Below are 21,858 nucleotides of genomic sequence, written 5' to 3'. Positions count from 1 at the left end.
AGAGAAGCTACTTAAGAGGGATTATGAGCCAAAATACTCACAGGCTCTGCAACCATGAAAGGAAACCTGTTTGAAAAGTGCTTGCAAAGTAATGACAGAAAGAAAGCACTCAATGAAAACAGATCAGCAGAGTCAATTTCCTAGCAGAAATGGAAGATTATCACAGGCTGGGCAAGATTAATACACACTGTGCAAATGAAAAACTGACAGCATTTGGGGAAAATAAAGAGCTGGTTAGAGGTCCTTAGACAAGCTGACTCTGCACCAGCACTTCAATATACACTGGACCTTTAGCTAGACTCTGATGGTTACTAACTAGTGATATATTTAGCTATTTAAGAAGTATTCACATGCCTAAAGATTTGAACACACAGGAGGAAGACGTTTAATGTCCCATTTTCATATAAATGGAGGAAATAAATGCCGCTTCCTTGTACGGTAAAGACTATTTCCTAAGCAAAATGCAGTCACTCATTCCATAATGTAAATTATTCTTTCTGAAGTTCTCCTTTTTTGAATCTGTTAAAGTCATGTGTTAAGTTCTGTAAAAATACTCCCGCTCTTCTTTGAACAAACCTTGCTTTTATAGTGTGCGTGCACAGCATAAATTTTACAAGTTCAAGAATATTCAGACATTCTCTTTTGAAATTGGTATTTCTGAAACATTAATGATAATTTTTAGCAGTTTTTAGTAAAAAAATGTTCTGGATTTATGGAATGTTCACAATATGATACATTTTGAATTATTGCCACCACACATTTGGCTCCCTGTTTCAGTGAAGAGTTAACATAGTCAACTCTGTTTCTGCACTTAATACAGTACAGGGCTGCAGCACCTTTATGAAGAATGCACAACTTATTTTGCAAAAAAAGCCCAAAACTTAAAAGTGTAGTCTTAAGCTCTCTTACTCTGCAGTAAGCCCCACTGAGACTCCATGCAAACATGCTTAAGACTATGCTGTTGTCTTGGTAAATTCTGTCCTTCATAAATTCCAGTTGAGGCAGCCTTCGTTCATTGTGACCAAATCTCCTCTGAAGTTCCCATTTTAAAATACAGTTAATTTACCAAATAATTTACTGATAATACTGCTGCAGTACAGAATAAAGGCTTGGCACGCTCAAAGATGATTGTGATGGATATTCCGCCTTCAGCAAACTCACTGTGTTTTCCCTAAAACAATCATTTAATTTTAACCCCATATTCATCTCATAGGTAGAAAGCAATGAATTAAGTTATTGCTTATAATGTAAGCAACCAGTATGTCAATACCTAACAGGCTTAACCAACATGCCTTAACCATTTATCTACAAGCAGAATTGAAAATGCACACAGCAAATCATCAACAGGAGCAATCATATCAGTTTTTTGAGCCAGAAAGCTGCTGATCCCTTACCTGCTGGCAAGTACTTCAGTTGGTTATTAGCCAATCTAAGGTGGCGTAAAGATCTTAGGCGGCCAATCTCTGGGCATACAATTTCAAGAGCATTGTCACTCAAGTCTAAAAACTGCAGTTTAACGAGGGAGCCAATTGCTTCAAAGAAGAAGAAAAATGAGAAGGAATAAATCCGGCCCAATAAAAGCACTAAAACTTTAATAAAAGAATGAGATAGACTTCTATGATGGCTGCATTCACACATAAAGCTGAACCATGGTTCTGCATAATGTACAAGAGTTGGAAGAGGCCCAAGCAAATCTCATGTTCATGCACTCCACCCCCTGCCAAGGTGCCAGGAGGACTTTGGCAGCGTTTACTTTCATTTTCAAGTAATCTCAGCTTGTCACTGCATGTGAACCAGGGATCATGGTTGTAACAAACACTTGTCAGTTTTAAAACAAGCCAGCTTCAAGCAATGAGTAAGTGCTGCCAAATTTCCGCTGCCGGATGTGCGGGAGGAGAGCAGTGCACAAGCCTAATGCCCACTCTTGATCATTTCAGCTCATGACGTGGTTTAATGTGGCGTAGAAACACAGCCAGTATCTCATCCCTACATGCTGAATAAATAGGTGGCAAAACCATGTCAGAACTGAGTATTACTGGCAATTTAGTTTTGAGGAGTGGGCTAAAATATGTTGTACGATTGTGGGTCTAATCCAGCCTCTCCATTTCATCCATGAGGTTGTTTCAGGAAAGCCACATCTACTTACCCTACACCTGACATTATATATGTAAGGGTGAGGATTGGCTGAATGGGTATTTACAGGCACTGTGCAGTGCTTCCCAGTTTGCAAGAACCATCTTGCAAAGCACTCTATGCAGCACTTTCCAAAATGCTGAAAGCCAGCTGGCTGTCAGTACAATGTACTTTGCGGGCCCTGTGCTTCGTGTTTCCGAAGCCACAGCCTACTGGGATGGCAAAGTCATTGCACAGGCATTTCTGAAGTGCCCAACAATCAGCGGGCTGTTGGGCATTTGGGAAGTGCTGTGCAAGGGACTAAGATCTGTCACCTGATGTCATTAGGATGTCAGATTGAAGAGGAACAAGCTTGTTTTCTGCTGCCCAGAGGGGAGGGTTCCAATTACAAGGAAGGAGAGTCTGACAGAGAGAGCTGTTTGATAGTGACATGGACTACATCAGAAGGTGGTGAACTGGAGGTATTTGAACAGAGGTTGAAACGCCACCTGTCAGGGATTCTTTAGCCATGACTGCTGCATTGGGGGAGTTGGACTAGATGACCCCTGTAGTCCTCTCAACTCTACAATTCTAGGATTGACAGGTGGGTTGTCCTTACACGCCGCCCCCCCCCTCATTAGAGTAGATAAGGATTTGACTTGTTGGGATGGAACTGTCCGTCCCTCCCACCTATACTCAATCCATACACCCCATGTTATTCTACTTTGAAGGTAGCTTAAGTTACAATAATAAAGACCTATCAACAGACAGCAAAGCAGATTCAAGGGGAGGTACCCGAGATTAAGTTGCAGCTAAGATTCACTTGTAAGGGTTGAGCAAGTGTTAGCTCCCATTTCTGTAGGGAGAGAAGTGAAAACCTATAGGTTTACATTCTTTGTTTGTATACTGTATTACATTATGCTTGAGGCAAGGAAAAGGCAATTTACACAGCCAAGAGTTGTTGGGAAAACAACAGAAATAGAGACACAGGTGCTTTATAAATGATTAATAAGGTTTAAAATCATCCATCTAGTCTTAATTCAATACAGCGGATGTGGTCATCGCCTCACTTAGGAGTACTGTTTTACTAATAAATTACACTTTGGTTTTTTTAACCCTCAAATTAGAAGCAACACACATATTTAGGTACTTGAGAGTTTAAACATTTTCATTCATGCAATGTCTTCCTCTACAATTAATGTCATAAACTAAAGATATTTTGAACCCAGAAGGGCACTTACCTTCGGGTACAACAACAATGTTGTTTGAATGGAGGTATCTGGAAGAGAACAGAACATTTTCAAGCGCCGGCTGATAAGAGCAGGTGGCAAATATTCATAGATGAAACTTGATCAAAGACAGCATGCTGTATTTTTTCTTCCTTCATTTCTGCAAAGGTAACGCTCATATGGCAAACTATGACTGATAGACATTATCTTGAGTTTTGATCACTCTGCCTAAAACAGGACTCGCACTTCCAAGTTTTCCTGAACCAGATTTCCTCTTCTTTCATATTGAGATTAGATCAAAAATTTCACATTTGTTACCAGGCTGCTCTGTACATAATGCAACTACCATCATATATGGTTTCCAAGACAATGCCTTCTGGGAAGGAACCCAGGAAAGAGAATAGAGAGGCAGACAAGCGGAGACCTACGTCTTCACCTACTCCCAACTGGGCTAGTTTTTGTTTTGTTTCCAATGTCTGGCTTTTAACAAATCCATGCATTTTAAAAAAGCTGTGAGCCTTAAAAAGCTGGGTGTTAAATCTGCTAAATAAATATACGTTTTGGACCATAGAAGAATCACAATATGCACAGCAGTTGTTTCCCTAATACTCACTTTGTTGGCAAAGGTGTAAGATCAATATATAAATAAGTCATGTCAAACAGCTGTGTCATATGACTGAAACAAAGTAGCCTGAGGTGAGTGTGTTGATACATTCTCCCTGCTCTAAACCAGCCCAGGGTCAGTGGGCACCTAGAACCTTTTAGCTGTTTCCTCTCAGCAAGGATCCCTGTGGAATTCATTCTGTGACTGAGTAAAGCATGCCTCCTATTTAGTTCTCAGAAGTAGGTTTGAGAATGTGATGGAGAAGCTCATAGGGATACCATTCACAAGAAGAGCCTTCACATGGCCCTCTGGCACTTGGGAGACTGTGAAAAATCAGTCATGGAATCAGCCTTATCAGAGTCCTGAAAATTCATTTTAGACAATTTTTTCATACACCACAAGAGTCAGAAGTGCAGGAATCATCAGATCGTTTTCTATTTTTACAGCATCTTCTCAGATTTATTTCAATATTTAAAAAATTCTAATGTCAACATTCATTGGCAAACTGTACAAATGGTGTTCTTGTTTATTATTTAAGTTTACATGTTTTACTTTATTCTATAAAAAGGATAATCATCAAGTGAAAGCATACTGACAAGCCCAGGCAAGTTGAGGCCAGGATATAGAAAGCTATTTTAGTTTTGTCCGAGTGTTTGCATGTGCCCCGTTCCATCTTACAATCTGTTTTAGAAGGTCCATTTACTTTCAAAAGCATTCTGCCTTCTGGCATGGGAGGCTGGTATTCAAGAAATACAAGCCCAAATAACTTGTGTGGTTCTTTGGATCCTGGTCTATATTTACCATCATAGGCTGGTAAAATTTTATATAGTGCTCTCTGGTGGTGAATATTTGCATTTACTGCTATTCAGAAATAAATACAGTATGTGCTATTCTCTTCAAATTGAGATTTGCTAGATGTCTCAAGGTAGTTAGATGTTATTTACTGCTTGAAAATTGATCTTTTGCTCATTCAACATAGAAAAGGGGTGTGCAGGATAAGTAACCTGATGGAAGTATTGGATTGATTCTTGCTTCAGGAGAATTCAAACTTGAAGGTATTATGGTGGCAGAAGATGATAAATTATGGCTTATAGTCAGAGTTCCAAGCTGAAGTTTTGTTTTTGTTTTTTAAAGGAATCTATATTAAAGATTCTGGACAGTGCTATGGAGTTTGAAAACAAGGGAGATTTTTCCCCATGTTAAAAATAGCCGTCCTGGGAGTAGAAGGTACATTCACAAATTAAGGACCATGTGGTAACTCTGGATCAATTAGGCCAAACAAAATTCTCATATGTTCTTAATCAGGATCCCAAGAATTACATCAAGCATGCCAAAAGTTTTGAATGTGCTCAGTGGTGTGGTTCCCTTTTTTTTTCTTTCAAAAAAGGCTGTTAGCTGAAACTCATTGAAGTTTCAGAAACAAATTGATACTGCAGAGGGATCTGTTTTTCAAAAGATTACCAAATATAAGAGTGCAGCTGTTTAGGAAACACCAGTTCAAAGACCCAGTGAGAATGTGGAAATAGCCATGTCACTATTTAGATTTAGCCTTTGCATGTCCACTTTAAAACTTGGATATTTCTAAATACCATAATAGAAAGAGAAATAGTCACCAACAGAAAGATTATGTAAATCAGAATCTACGGCTCCATGATGTTAAATGTTTCTATTCATTTTGAGAGCTGTTTCCAAAACAAGAACTTTACATAATTTTAATTCCTAGAAGTCAGCACTAGTTTTTATTAACCCAGATGGGTCACAATACCAGGGATGCTAGGGAAACTTATTTGATGATCCAAAATCTGTGAGCCTACCATAAAGCAATGCAAATTATAGCTATAGCAAGGAGTTTCATCCTGCTGACAACTAGTGTGCCCTTTTTTTCATTGCTGCTCCTCAGTTAGGTTTTACTATCTGATACACATTAGGAAGATTACTATTATTATGATTCATCCTGCATGCAGATCCCAACCTTTTACTATCCAGCAAAAGACACAGGAAAAAGGGTTAGGGGGCATGACATAATTAATACAAGAATATTTAATGTGTATTAAACAAGCTCTCTCTGGTTTTCAGAGCTTCTAAAATTACCCTCCCTCCAAACCTTAATTTCAGGCAGGATTTTCTTATGGCCTCATCAGATAATCTTTTTAAGTGCCTGGTGGCAAAACATGAAGCATATCACAAACGCTGTACTTCAGCTTCATTATGAAATAGAATTCACCTCAGACAAGATGAGGCAAGCTTAGTTCTTTAGTAAGCTATAGACCATAGTGACCTGTAAGGCCTATTAACTGCACTGCAAATGCAAAAACCAGGAAGGTGCAGCTTTCCAGGGGCAAGAAGAAAAAGCTCAAGTTTAGACTACACTCCTTGGTTATCTATGCCATGTGACCCAAAACATCTTTAGTTCCACACATGCCCGTGACAGCACAGTGACCCGATAAAGTCCTGGATACAATCACAATTCCAAACTGACTATTTAAATTTGCAAAGGCACATTTTCATGTTGCCATGCTTACAGGAATTGCTGCCAGGAAGCTGCAGCTGAAGGAATTCTTCGTCAGCTAATGGTCGCATCACTGTAGGATGCTTCTTGTGTTGTATCTGTTCATAAATTGATTTTGGAGACATCACTGAAAGGAGGTATATAAATCCCCACTTTAATAAAATTTAAGGCTTTTCAGTCACAAATTAGCTGCAGTGCATCAATAAAATTGCTATCATATTTGCAAAGCTAAGTAGGATCCAGTATAGTTTGTAACTGGATGGAAAACCATGTGTTGAGATTTCTATATTGTAGGGAATTGGACTCATTGACCCTCAGGGTCCCTTCCACCCTACAATTCTATGATTCTGTAACAGTTTACATATGAAATGTGCAATGGGGTTGATTATATTAGGAATACACGTGGTGTTTACTAGTCTCTTCTGCCCCCTGGCAGTTGATGTTATAATCCAGGTTTTAGGCTCCTTCATTGAGAGGTAAGAGGCAGAAGGAGCTGTAGCTGGACTGTGGGATTGGCTGTTGGGTAAATTGGCAATCCAAAGAAGTAAACAGTCCAAGAAGATATAGAGCCTTGCAGTAAGAAACATTCACTATTTTCAAAATGTAAGCTCATCAATGGCTGATAATTTAATGGAACCACCAAGTACAAAGGTGGCATGCCTATGAGTATTAGGCGCTAGCAACCGATAACAGATGTTTCTCCTAGATCAGAGGTCAGCAAACTTTTTCAGCAGGGGGCCAGTCCACTGTCCCTCAGATCTTGTGGGGGAAAGGACAATATGGTGTTTTTTTGGGGGGGGGATGGAGAAATTCCTATGCCCCACAAATAACCCAGAGATGCATTTTAAATAAAAGGACACATTCTACTCATGTAAAAACATGCTGATTCCCGGACTGTCTGTGGGCCGGATTTAGAAGGCGATTGGGCTGGATCCGGCCCCCAAGCCTTAGTTTGCCTACCCATGTCCTAGATGCATTAGCCAAGCCAGAGTTGGAAGCAGAATACTGGATGAGATTAACTTTAGTCCAATATAGAAAGATAATCTACGTTCTTAGCCAATGCAAACAGCAGTCCTATTTGTGAACATACCCCCCCACTCCAAAACATATTACAAATTTGCACTTGGAACTCCCTGCCTGTTGAGATTAGGCAGGTGCCTTTGCTGTAATCTTTTTGGCGCCTGCTTAAGACGTTTTTGATTAGGCAGGTGCCTTTGCTGTAATCGTTTTGGCGCCTGCTTAAGACTATCCAGACATGCAGAAAGTTTACATGTAGTTTACATGTAGCTTACAGTTTATTTTAATTCCCCTCTGAATGTTTTTAATACCTTTTTAAAATTGTCTTTTATTGGTAATATTAATGTTTTATCATTTTTTTGTAAGTGACCTAGGGTTTCATTACAATCAATTAATTTTGTCAAATAGAACAAAACAAAAAATAAAAAATATTGCCTTCCAGTAGATTTTACAAAAGCAATATTCAAAAATTAGTGTTCATTCTGGATACTTTTAACAAAAGAATGGGATTTAAATTCTACATTTATTATATTTCTACGAAAAGATAGACTTTTTCAGTTCTCTGAGCAAACAAATAGGAGCTACAGCCTGAAAACAGCAAATCTTTGGCATGGTGGTTCCTCCAAGCTGTCCCTTGAACCACTACCTTGAAGCATATGAAGAGACAGCACATGAGTGAAATTAGGTCATGGAAAGGCACTAGAACAAAACAGACTAGCTCTTTAACAAACCAGATTGTTCCAAAACAAATTGTAAGATATTTACCTATATAACTTCAGCACCCTACGTTCAAGAAACTCATTAAACTAAAGGGCAGAATATAAGGAACAAGACACCACACACTCACAGTTCCACAAGGTTTGGAAGCTTCTGGGCAAGGTTTTCCGGCTAAAAAAGAAAATTGTGAAGTTTTTGTTTAGTTTTTAAAGAAAGACTCAATATCTAACTGGCAAACCAGTTTGCCAAATTCAAGATGGAACTAACATGAGGCTCTGAGTGTCAGAAATCCAAAACAGGGAACAACTGTTTTATGTGGCCCACCACCCCATCTGGCACTGATAATGAAACCTGGCTTAGAGCCTAGACTTGGATGACAGCGACTGTTGTCACTGGAAAGATGAAAGAATTTCAATATGCCAAGAAGGCCTGAAGATATCAACACACAGAGGGTGGAGCTAGCTTCCAAATTGGGCTCTAGAAGAACAGCAGACACCTTCTACACTAATCAATCAAGGTGCCAAAATATTAACAAGTGTGATTAGCATCTTCCAAGTTCAACATGTACTGATAATGCAGAGAAACTCACATAGCATATACATTCTTTAGTGTGTAGTAACTTAGAAATGCCCACTGAATATTCAGGTGACTTTACAATAGCCTAAGGCAGAGTCCTATTAGCTACTCTAATGTTAAGTCAGTATGCCAATATTTTTCAATTACTATAATGCATTCTCCAGACAGCCAGAAGTCTTCTAAATATGGAGATCTTCTAAAGCAACATTTTATAAGAGATCATGTTACAGCAGCCATGTCATGCAATTTCCACATGAAGTGCATGATGTTAGTTTTGTCTTACACAACTCTGCAGGGGTCCTATTTCACAAACAGATTGCCAGTGTATTACTGGCAGCCAGATATTTTCTTTACTGTGGTGCTGGAGCTTGATTCCAGGATAATATTTTGGAAGTCTTGAAAGCTCACTTTCACTGGGAAAAGCAGCACGTCCAATCTGTGTGCCTCTCATGCCCCAATTTATACATGACAGTTTGCGGCTTTTTCCTACATAGTGGTTTTCAAGCAAGAAAAAGGTCAGACTTGAAGTGGCTCTACATTATACCAAATTTAGCTTTTATGTTCATCTAGGGTAGGACTGCCCATTTCAACACTCAGATTGTCATCCTTTCTTTGGCCAGCATTTCCCTGCTGTTTTCAAACACAGCATATGCAGTATAGTTTTTAGCCAGAAGCAGTCTCATAATTCTTCTGCTTGTTTTCCATGCCATGCTGCAAAAATCTTGAGTTGTGGTTTCCACCTACTGGGGAATTAACGCTAAAACACACTGATTTCCCTCCTAAGCAATTTTGGTAGCCTTAGCAGCACCTGGTGTCCTTGTTATTAGGTTCCATTTTTAAAACATACATTCATAAATAGATGAATACAATCATGTAAGTGTAGAAGATAAAACAAAAACTAGCTCAGTTACTTTACCAGCACTTGTATAAATTGTATAAGCAACCAAGTCTGAATAAATTCTAATGAACTCTTTAATGTGTTCACCAGCCTAATAAACAATATTCACTAGCTATTCTAAGAAACCTAAGAATCTTGCCTATTTATTCCTACAATGCTTCAGGATGGCCCTGGTTAATATCTCACCTCTTCCATGAACATAGTAGTTAACCTTATGTAGATAACAATCTGCCATACAAGCATAACAGTGTTGAAACCAACAAAAACATTACATTCGTAGTACAATTTCTGCTCCTGCAACAGAACTTCCCCTTCCTTTCCTAATCCTGCAACTTCACCCAATCTACTCTGGAGGGTTTGGGAAATTCACAATCGGATTAGGGACATATGATGAAGTGGAGGGAGTAGAAGTTCAGTTCATTGGATTCAACCCGTAATTTACAAGGCTGTTGAAATAATTAACAAAAAATAACTCCCCATGAGCTGGGGAGAAGGAAAGCACCCCATAGCAAAAAGAAATAAAATATACTGGCAGAAATATACATTTTGTTTATTCCAGGCTCTTCTTTTTAACTTTTCAGAAAGAAAATTTGGCATGCTTCCCAAAGTTTTTCCTCTTTTAAATATGTTTTCCAACACATTATATTGACTGGTATGAAGAAGCACCAGAAACATAGGAATAAACTGAAATGTCGGGGGGTATTTTATACCCCATATGCTTTTCATGCATACAAGATGAAAACTGTAGGAATTAAGTAGCTGAAATTTGATGACTTGGTTACTACTGTGCAAGTGAGAAGTCCTAGAAGAATTTAGTTATATCTGCAGTGAAAAACACATACAGTGTAGGATTGTGCCCCAGCACTGCCCAAAATGATTAAGAGCACCCGGTAAAAATGGCAACATTCTCTGAGTGTAGGATCTCCCACCCAGGGGACATTCAAGCATGTCAGCTTCTACCTGGTCTGAAGTGGTCTGGTTCATACATAGGCCTCTGACCACTTCAGTGTGAGCATTGCAAGGGCAATACAGAAAACATTTCCTTATTCCAACTTCAGGTCCCTAACGTGTTATTGGACAAGTGCAAATACTGTCGCCCATATCAATGAATGGCTTTCATTTACATACGGTACAGTATATTGAAAAAATTAAGGTACACTCAAGGACAATGTCCTCCACATAGACCCTAAGCATCAACAAATATTTTGCTAGTTGTACATTTAAAAAAGTCATACCAAGGTAGTCAATGAATTTCTTTTCATATAGAGTCTCTCCAAGTATTGCAGTCCTTCATCCTTCAGCAATTCTAAAGGGAAGTGATGGAGATTTCGGTAATTTAAGAATAAGTTCTTGTGCCTTTCTAGCTTTGCCTCCAATATTGTTTTACAGAGTTCTGATGCCATGACAGGTTTTGTCCCAGCCACCATGTTAGAACTCTACTCATCACAGAAGTTCATTTCTAAAAGGGAAAGCAAAAGACAAGCAGTGTTTTAATAGGGCTCTTACTTGGTTTTCCCATAGCACAATTTTTCTGAAACATGCTTGTTTATTTTAAACATTCCTACATCCCCCTGTATTCAAAAGACAGGTAACAAAAGTAGAAACCAAATAAATATGAAATTGAAGGAATTGGGGAGGGGGCGGGACCACACAATACAGCACTAAGATCTCAAATCTAAAGCCATGTATATCTACCTACCTTCAGGGAAAACAGATATCCGACTAGTTAGCAAGAAGCACTTTTCAATCAATGAACTATTAGTATTTGACATCAACATAAATTATTTTGCCTAGGAAAGTAATGAATGGCTGGAAACAGACAAGACTTTTTGAAGATTCCTGAAGATGATTTAAGGGATGCATTCCCATTATGTGTACCTAAACAGGCACACTTAATTTGTTTCACTGTTGCCTTTGGGCAAATAAGTTGTGCAGATTTTCCAATACAATACAAAAGCCTGTTTATTAGCAGAGAAAGTGGGGTAAGCATACACATCATGAACAGTAATTTCCTTCAGTTCTTTCAAGACAGATAAAAGCTGTCTCCAGACTATAGTATACCACACAAGCATAAAAGCTAATACAAGTAGAGTTATGGCACAGGAGACTTTATATTAAGGCTTCAAACTCCCAAAATATATTTATTTGAATGAACGTGTGCATTTCAGGAGTACTAGGATTTAAATCAGTCAAAAAACCAGCATGGACTACTTTTCCTAATACAGATAGGGAGAACTTCTACAGATGGCAGCCCTAACTACAAGACTCTCCTAAAGCATAAGCAATAACAAGAGGGAAAGGGTCTGAAGGGTACCAAGGAACATCATTGCATAACAAGGAAGAAGAAATGGTGGTAAGAATGGCTGAAGCCTTTCTGCCACTCTAAGCAATGTTTCTTCTTGATAAATTCTGGGGCATATTTTCATGTTTTGCAGATATCAACGCAAGCCTAAAACAACTCAAAAAGGGAAGCTGGCATGGTAGGCAGCCTCTGAATCATGCCTAACCTCTATAGTTGAGCGAACCCCATTACTAGGCTAGGCTAGGCCCCACTCCAGGCAGAGGAAAAACGTCTACATGAAAGCCACAAGATGAATGCATATATATGTCACACTTTGCATATGTGGCAAGACACTAACACTGGTCACAGCTTCTGTTCCAACCTATATGCAGCCCAGGAGATGCATCTGCTTGTTCACTAATAAAAGGCATGCTTTGTGTATATGTGTATGGGATTCAATTCTCTGCATCTTCAGGTGATGTCAGTCAAGAGTAAAGTGGAATAGCTAACTGCTGCCCTCCAGATGTTGTGAACTACAGCTTCCAACATCTCTGACTACTGGAGATGCTGGATGAAGACAGTTCAAAGTACAAAATGTCTGTAGGACTTGGCACAATGGTGGCTATCCCTGCTGTATACAGGGATCCCGAAGCAGAAAGACAAACTTTCAGACACAGTATAAAGCAGCTTCATTTGTTCCATGACATGTGGAAATCCCACCTGAGGACTATCGTAAGATATTCATAAACCAGGAAACAACACTGGACATAATTCAACCAGAAGGAGTACATTTCACCCTACTAGGATACTCTCCCATGGGTCTGAAGGTGGCCATATTTGAACAATGGAGTTTCGGAAGGCAGCTCCATTGTGAATCTGGAGAACTACAATTATTCAGGAAGTTCAACTCTATTCATTTTTGTCTGCAGAGTCAATAATTTCCTTTCCTCCTTCCCACTATAAATATTAACTTAGCATTGCTAAGGTGATTATTTTTGCCAATTAATAATGTTGTAAAAGTCGTCATGCTTATTCTGCATAAATTCTAGCTTTGGCCCAATTGTCTCTCTACCTGTACCGCTTGCATATAATTTCTCTCTGAAATTTATAGTTCTTCCGCCCCACACATGCAGCTGCCAACCAAGGATTTAACATTTAACACATCTCCTGAAGTGGACTTCTGCCCACAAACGCTTATGCCACAATAAGATGTCACAAGATTTCTTCCCATTTTTTAATGCAACAGAATAACACGCCAGCCCCTCTGGAAATATTAGGGTTCCCATTTTTATTTGCTACAAGCCGCCTCGACATTTCCCGATAAGAAGCGAATAAATAATAATAATAATATTGTTTCGAGGGGACTGAGGGAGAAAACACACTAATGAGAATGAAGGGGAGCCTGGAAGGAAGGAAAGGGAGTTTATGTCCTAAATGCGGTTTAATCACCGTCAAAGAGAGACCGTTGTTGGGGGACGGGGATGGGTGGCTAGGTGGGAAGAAAGCGCATAATTCCCCCTCACACGTCTCCATGGCAACAACGCCTTTGTCCCGACAGCGGGAGGCAGAGAAGGAAGAAGCAAAAGCCGTCTCTTCTCCACTCCTCACTTCGCTGGATATGCCGCTGGGAAAGGGAGGGCAGCGAGGGGGCGTCGCAACTCACCTGCGTTTCTAAGCTGAGGGGGGCCCAAAATAGGAAGCGCCCTCACTCAGCACAACACGGGGAGAGAAGGGGCGGGGCAAATGGGGGGGAAAACACCAACTAACATCAACATCCGGTTAACGAACGGGAGGAGCGGGGGAAAGAAGAGTGGGTGGGGGGAGAACGCTGATTGGAAGCTGGAAGGGGCGGGCCCAGAAAGTCGCGCGAGAGCTTACTCGCGCGGCTCTTCCGCTCCGTGTCTTAATGAATAAATCGGGCGGCGCTCTTGAATCGGGCACGGGCGAGAGACGGGCGCATGCGTGGCCTTGCCTTCTCCTTCTCCATAGCTTGTCCTGCTCGCATTGTCCCTGAGCGCTTCCCGCCTTTTTTGAGAGAGTGAGAGCGCGTGCGTGCGGGGCCACGCCCATAACCGCTCTTTTCCCTCAGCAAGCGCGGCCTCCAGTTTCTCTTGAGGGGAAGACTTGGCTATGGATAAACGGTACGCCATGAAATCACATCCCTGCTTCCCCTTCGCTAGTTAGTTTAGGGTTGCTGGGAATTGTAGCCCAGATTTTTCGGATGGGGAGGGAAATGTCCCTCCCATATGCTTTAAAATTTCAAACTCCGCAAATAACAGATGTATGGTGTGTATGCAAGCCTCTGGTGTGTTGCCACTGTGGGAGATTTTGCCTTCTTTTCCTCACCTGTTTTAAGGTCCTTGTTTTTCACGGCTGGACTGTAAATATATATATTCGGGGTGGGGATGGAAATCGACCAACAATTAAAGGGGAATTTAAGAGGAAAATCCTCTGAAAAACTAAAAATATTTTTGCTGATACATTTCTGCCAGTTCTTGCGTAAGCAAGGAAGATCTGCACCTCTGACTTGAATAAGGAACTGGAAACAGCAAATAAGGAACTCAAACAACAATTTCCCTAAAATTTGACAAGTCTTTCTTTCAAGACAAGTCTGGGATTCATTATGTTAAACATAAGATAAATGTATACAATGAATAATATTTTAAGCCAGAAGGTTGTCAGTTGCACCCTGAATTCCTTTTCATTCTCATCTGTTCTTCAGAATAGAGTACCTAGTAGCTAGGTTGCTGAAATGTGAAATTAAGATTTTCCTTATTGTTTTTATATCATCATAGCCCCACAGGACTGCCTCGTCACCCACTCTCAATTAGCTGCCCACAGGACAGTTACACTGGATTTATTGTGCTTCATATACACTCACATAAACTACATGTAAGGTTGAGTAGCAGGAAATTTTATCTTGCAAGTACCAAGTGGATGACGAGTTATTTCTGTTTGGTTTAGTACCTGGAGTGAAGCCATAATGCAACTTCATGCTAAGCATGCCATCATCTTCCCCGGTCTCTCTGTTTATTCTTAAGAACCAGGAGAACTGGGGCAGCTTAAACCTTCTCATTGAGAATTGTAGAGTTGAAAAGGACCATAAGGGTCATCTAGTCCAACCCCCTGCAATGAAGGAATCTTTTACCTAACATGGGGCTGAAACCCACGACCCTGAGTTTTAAGAGTTTCATGCTCTACCACCTGAACTGTTTTCATATTTATCTGGGTCCTCGTAACAATCAACATCTGCAATAAAATTTAATCATTTTAAATAATGAAACTAATACAGTGGTATCTTGGTTCTCAAACTTAATCCATTCTGGAAGTCTGTTTCAAAACCAAAGCATTCCAAAACCAAAGTGCACTTTTCCATAGAAAGCATGTAATGCAAAACAGAAAAAAGTTTGAAAACCTACTTCCGGTTTTTCAGCGTTTGGGTTCCAAGTTGTTCGTGAACTAAGCTATTCAAAAACCAAGGTACCACTGTAATTATTTTGATTTCTAGCTCCTTTAATATTCAACTAATTGTGTAAATGATGTTCACTGATTTTACTAGAATTGAACCTATTTGTGCCTAAGATAGGTAAATTTCAGGTTTGGAATGGAGAAAACTTGAGAAAAGTTCCAATGATTTTCTAAAATTTGTAATAAACTGTATTTTGTAGTAATTACTGTATTGTTCTGAAAAGGAGAAATAGATAAAATAAGTGAAATAAGATTTGCCTTCAGTTCTACAGATGCAGATGATTAAAAATACATTACCACAACATGTAGTTTCAGAGTTGAATCCTAATATGCTAGGTCACTAGGAAAGAACAGGGCTAATGCCACATATTTTTTCTGAAATACCATATGGAGTTTTCCATTATCTCATCTACTATTTTAAAATCCACCTTGTAATACTTTCCTTTGCTTTTCCCTGAAGTTACTATGCAGTTCAAGAGTGTCAGGATAGTGAAGTTTTTACTTAACAGCTCTTGTTAAATACCTTTTACCAAGACTTTTAAAATAGGGTTTACACAATAGGGTTGACATCGTTTGTGTGTGTGTTCTCCCTTCCATCTCAAGACAAATTGTATATCAATAAAGTAGAATGGCTTAAAACCCCAGAACAATTGCTTGAAATTTATTCTTTGAGCTAGAAATAAAGTACCCAGTTCCTTTTTTCTTATACATTTTTGTACAGTAAAATGTAATACTGTAGTTTTACATTTGGATAGAAGCCCTATATAACAGAAGAGCAAGTGCCTCTTTATTTTAACTTAATACAGTAATGCCTAGATTATCTTGTTAAATTTTTTTTGTTGATGCAGGAGTGCTTAACTGAGCGTTAAGAACAGTGAATTGTCAATGTTTACACTGACCAGTTTTAAAGTCACTTTCTGTGTTTTGAACAGTACTCTACACTGAAGAGCAGATGGCGCTGTTGCATATCTATTGTCCAACATCCAATTTGAAGAGGTAGAACACCATAGTTATATATATATATATATATAGTGTATAATGAACTAGGTGGCGTAACTAGATGTAATTAGGGTTGTGTGTGTGTGTTCATCAGGAGCAGGGGTCAGCAACCTTTTTCAGCCGTGGGCTGGTCCACCCTCCCTTAGACCATGTGGTGGGTCAGACTATATTTTGAAAAAAAAATATGAACAAATTCCTATGCCCCAGAAATAAGCCAGAGAGGCATTTTAAATAAAAGCACATATTCTACTCATGTAAAAACACCAGGCAGGCCCCACAAATAACCCAGAGATGCATTTTCAATAAAAGGACACAGTCTACTCATGTAAAAACACGCTGATTCCTGGACTGTCTGTGGGCCGGATTGAGAAGGCGACTGGGCTGCATTTGGCCTACGGACCTTAAGTTGCCTACCCCTGATCAAGAGTCATAGAGGCTCCTGAATTTGGTTGAGATTATAATGCTAGGAAATTCTCCCAGAATTGCTACTTGCCCTATGGAGGGAAACATATAGATGTTGTATGGATGCCTGTCCATGGAAGACTCTGGTTAGATCAGGAACAGCTTCAAGCCCTGACTGTCCTTTAAAAGCAGGCCAGTTATACACAGTATGAAAAGTGAGTGATAAGATTTCCAAAGAGGAATATGCCTGGCCTCTTGGTGGCATATAATGTAACATTGATAAGCTTCTACCTGGATTTCTCCAACTACTGTACACTGCTTCTGATTTTTCCACAATTCCAAAGTTCTCAAAGAAGTACTGTACATTTGAAAACTTACTCATAAATAAGAATATTTTAAACAATGCCCATTTCATACAAACTCACGACAGAGACAGTTGAAAAACAGGAAATTAGAGTTCAGTTTTCTGTGTTATGCATGTACATAGTTACACTTTTAAAATAGGGTGTCAAAACCGTGCTCCAGTTCAGGCCTTTCCTGAGAACAAACCCCATGGATTTGATTGAATACTGTACTGTGAATAAACTTGCATAGGACGGCACTGCAAGTGTGTGCTTCCAGCTACACTTGTGTCGTGGTATGAAAATAATCCAAGCTTGGCATGCCTGAAAGGACAACCACTGTCAAACTTTATACTAACACTTCTCCCCAGTACAAAAAAAAGTATCCAAGACATTTCCATTTTGTTTACAGCATTTACATAAATGATATTCAGTTGGAATCTCTTGGGGAGCAAAGTGTACTTCAGTATAAACCTTTAAAGGCCAAAATGTGAAAAAGAAGGTGGAGACTGGCAGCCTTGTTAGGAATTGTTTCGCTCTCTGCAGGCCACCGCTGAACCATTTCAAGGTTGTGTGCTTTTTAAAGTATGCAGATGTCTGCATGTCACACAACAGATATTGTAAAGACCTTTATTTAGCTACCTTTCCTGCCACAGTCAGCAGCAACTACAACAGTGCTTTAAGGAAAAACAATATTTTAAAAGTGTTCTTCAGAACGGTCTCCTGTAGCTACAATAATTACCCAGTCCAGGTGTGATTTTCAGCAGTAGTCTTCAACCTTAATTAATCCCAACCGTGTGACATAGGACCCAGTTTATTTTCTGCTTATGTCCATTTTTCTCCTTTTATGTCTGATGTAAAGGACAACTGCATATTCCTGCATTTGGAGATGATTCTCAGGGTCCCTTCTAACTCAATGATTCTATGATATCCAGATGCAAAGGAGGACAACAGAGTGCCTTCACCTTTTACCGGTACATTGCGTAGGGGCAGCTTCCCATACAGAGGGAGAAAAGATGAACCTTCCAATATCCAATTTGCCACAAATCTGAAATACATATGCTACTTTGCAATGCTACACTTCCATGTTGTTGTTTTAAGCTGTACAACAAAAAGAAAGTGGTGTGATGCTAGCCAAGGTCAGAGAGTTACCCACTTGTGGATCCCGACCTACTATGAGTCTAAGAAAGAACTTAGTTATGTTTAATAGAGGAGTGGATGTGAAGAGATGGACAAAATTTTTCATATGTAGTGGGAATGTGACGTGATAGTATGGTTCTGGTGAAAGTTTTAAAGGAATGTGAGACATTAATTGGACAAACTATAGCAAGATGCGCATTTAGATCTGCTGTCTATTTTTTATGGAAATAGATCATACAAAGAACAATTAATATTTTAAGCATGTCTTCAGTTAGCAAGAAACTGAAAAAGCAGGGCTGCCATAGCTACTGAATTGTGGCATCAACAAATCTGGAATATAGCCTTATCGGGAAAACTGAACAAATATGGGCAACAAAAACTCAAACAGAGCCAAACACCTTTTTTGCAACATTGTAGGGTTTTATTTGACTTTATAAGTAAACAAAAGTGATGATTAGATTCATTCCCCATCCATACATAGAAATCTCTGGAGGAATACTTTGGGATAATTCTTGTTTTATTTTGCTTTGAACTTAAGTTCTCCAACACAGCAGTGTGACAATGTGCTCCTACATTTACTGTGTCTGTTATAGAAATAGATAGAAGTTTTTGGATCTACCCCTCACCCACCATTTCTAGTTTTCTAGTTCTTGTGAAGCAAAACACTTATATAAACTGCATTCTAATATTAGTTATCCACATAATGGTATAAAAATGAATAATTAACAAGTGGAGAAGCCCTCTCTGCTGAGGCACTTGCTATGGCTATATGAGGTCCCAGCTGTGAGAGCCATACTGGGAAATAAATCTACCAGAAGCCCTGAAGAGCTAGATTGGAGATTCATTGAGCGGATTAGACTGTAAATTTGATTCAGTCCAACATAAATCCTTATATAACATCCCTGCATAGAATATATTAAAATGACAATTTCATTTTTAGTGGCCCCAATCCAAAAAAGTCACGTGCAAGAAAGTGTGATGTTCAAATAACTAAAGCCTGGCACAGCAGATGGAAAGGCTCATTCCTATTTACAATACAAAAGAGAATGGACAGTAAAGCACATGCAACATACATGCAGATTTGATGGTTCATGGCTGTGCTTGTGCCATGGTAGCCAATGAAACATATATGACTGTGGCACTACAGTCCTATTTTGAGGACTGGGCTGCCAGCTTGTTATTAAATGGGATACTCTGTGTACATGTACTTTTGGAAATGTGTTAATTGTCCTTGCTTGGATCTTTGTGGTGCTAAATTAACCTGGGACCTTTAGAGAAGCTCTGGGACAACAGGTGCAAGTTCCTTAAATGAAATGGCCCCAAGGACAAGGTCCAAACATAGTACTTATTTCACACCAATCCGCAAACTAAAGATAATAACTATCTTGTTTAATCAGCATTTTATTTATTTAAATAATTTTTATCCCTCCTCTCATAAAAAAGCTCAAGGCAACATTAAACAGTGGACTGCAGAATCAAAGAGATCCTGGTGAACTGCTGCCATCCCTGTTTCTGCATACTTGCTGTAGGAGTGGAATACCAAGTTCCAGTATTGCATAGGGTGTCGAACTTCAGAATGAGTAAATCTAGGCTGAAATCTCCACTTGGTAAGTTACTGGGTCTAGGACACCCAAGCTTGTTGGGTGTTCTAAACCAAGTAACTCTCAGCGTAACCTGCTTCACAGAGTTGTGTCAATTAGGGGTGTGTCATTTAGGTTATCCTGAGCTCTTTGAAGAAACAGAAAGGTAAACATGTTGAAGCTAAATCCTTCGAAGACAGAGGTCCTGTGGCTAGGGCGGGGCGATATGGGTTTGGGGGGGCAACTCCCATCTCTTGCGGGGGCGCAATTAGTGCCAGCACCGTCTGTTAAGAGTTTGGGTGTAATCTTCGACGCCTCCCTTTCCATGGAGGCGCAGATTGCAGCTATAACAAAGGCGGCATTTTTCCATCTCCGCCAAGCTAAGCAGTTGGCTCCTTACCTCTCTCGCCCTGACCTGGCCACTGTGATCCATGCGACGGTCACCTCCAGATTGGATTATTGTAACTCGCTCTACGTGGGGCTGCCCTTGAGACTGACCCAGAAACTCCAGCGGGTGCAGAATGCTGCGGCGAGACTCCTTATGGGGTCTTCGCTGCGAGATCACATTCATCCGGTGCTACACCAGCTGCACTGGCTCCCGGTGGAGTACAGGATCAGATTTAAGGTGCTGGTTTTAACCTTTAAAGCCCTATACGGCCTAGGACCCTCGTACCTACGGGACCGCCTCTCCTGGTATGCCCCACAGAGAAACTTACGGTCTTCAAATAAAAACATCTTGAAGGTCCCAGGCCACAGGGAGGTTAGGCTGGCCTCAACTAGAGCCAGGGCTTTTTCGGCTGTGGCTCCGATCTGGTGGAACACTCTGTCACAAGAGACCAGGGCCCTGCGGGACTTGACATCTTTCCGCAGGGCCTGCAAGACAGAGTTGTTCCGCCAGGCCTTTGGCCAGGGCACAGCCTGACTCCCTCCCTCGGCAATCTTCGCGGAGCTCTGGCCCAATGGTTACCAGTGGCCTGAATTAATTAATTTTACAATGAATGATTTTAGAGTGTTGTTTATGTTATACTTTTATACTGTTTTATTGTTGTTAGCCGCCCTGAGCCCGGCTTCGGCTGGGGAGGGCGGGATATAAATAAAATTTATTATTATTATATTATTATTATTAAGTAATGATAGTATATCATAGTGTTGCACAGTTGGCTGAGTTGTGAGCCTGAATCTTGATTAATTTCAGGATGAATACTGGCTGTTCTCTAAGAAAGAATCACTTCCACTCCTCTGCTTAAAAACAAATCCGGACTATTTTCAATGGCTTAAACAGCTGGCACTTTCAGACCTCTGCCTTTAACTTTTTGGATCCTGTTCTCTTCTTTTGGACACTGCTCTCTGTATAAATGCTGATGGAGTCACTGACCACAAAAACATTGTTGTTTAAGGACTTCAGCCCTGAAGAGGCAGAGACATACTGGCTCCAGGCTGAGGGACAGGGATCTGACAGAGAGGTGCATAGTTAGCATTTAATATATGTAAGACATTAACATGCTCAATTTGCTTAACAACAGAGCTGGCACAGGAACATTTTGCATATAGGTAAGTTACACCTTAATAGAGATTGCTTTGCTGAGCTGAAACAGTTTTGTAAAATGATATGAGTGAATAATTTAACAGAGCTGCAGAACTGAACTGTGGAATGCTATTGAACTCCCAAGGTTATACAAATGATAATATTTAAGCACACTGTTACTGAAATTCCCCTCATTTAAAATAGGACATTCTCCGATTGCTTCCAGATGAACTGTTTATTAAGCAGTTATCTTTATTTGTTTACACAAAGGGTTTTCTTTTTTTGGTGGGGGGAGTAGATGATGGCAACTATTTACTGAGTATTCACTGTTATTTGTTTACAGTTCTTACGACACACTTTATAGGGCATTCCCCCTCACTTTCCTTATTGCAAAGAGCCTAGGGTTGCAGAAAAGTGGGCTTGTTGTGCAAGAGTTCAAATCAAATTTAATGACACCACC

The 21,858-nt window shown here is 39.9% G+C and overlaps 1 protein-coding gene and 1 long non-coding RNA gene across 7 annotated transcripts in view; one reads left to right on the top strand and one right to left on the bottom strand.

Annotated features, from left to right (window-relative positions):
• The window catches only part of LRRC28 (leucine rich repeat containing 28), a 50,079-nt gene extending 36,331 nt beyond the window's left edge, over positions 1 to 13,748 (bottom strand). Inside the window, exons 1-5 of one of the 6 annotated variants that reach the window (XM_083475200.1) lie at positions 13,607 to 13,748; positions 10,898 to 11,121; positions 8,319 to 8,359; positions 3,354 to 3,391; positions 1,395 to 1,532 (exon numbers count right to left, since the gene is read on the bottom strand). In XM_083475200.1, coding sequence (XP_083331326.1) covers positions 1,395 to 1,532; positions 3,354 to 3,391; positions 8,319 to 8,359; positions 10,898 to 11,089 — 409 coding nt within the window. In that variant the 5' untranslated portion in view covers positions 11,090 to 11,121; positions 13,607 to 13,748. Of the gene's footprint in view, positions 1 to 1,394; positions 1,533 to 3,353; positions 3,392 to 8,318; positions 8,360 to 10,897; positions 11,122 to 13,392 lie in introns of those variants that run through there. The other 5 variants (XM_083475203.1, XM_083475201.1, XM_083475202.1 and 2 more) reach the window with 5 other exon arrangements.
• A 66-nt stretch (positions 13,749 to 13,814) lies between these two features.
• Positions 13,815 to 21,468, top strand: LOC310693328. Its single transcript, XR_014519081.1, has 2 exons — positions 13,815 to 14,084; positions 21,069 to 21,468. It is a non-coding gene; the product is annotated as an uncharacterized lncRNA (long non-coding RNA).
• The last annotated feature ends 390 nt before the right edge of the window (positions 21,469 to 21,858 follow it).

The sequence above is a fragment of the Podarcis liolepis genome, assembly GCF_965112155.1.
Source record: "Podarcis liolepis genome assembly, chromosome: 14".
Lineage (NCBI taxonomy): Eukaryota > Metazoa > Chordata > Lepidosauria > Squamata > Lacertidae > Podarcis > Podarcis liolepis.
Note: the sequence above shows the minus strand (reverse complement) of the source record. Positions and strands in the feature narration are given on the sequence as shown.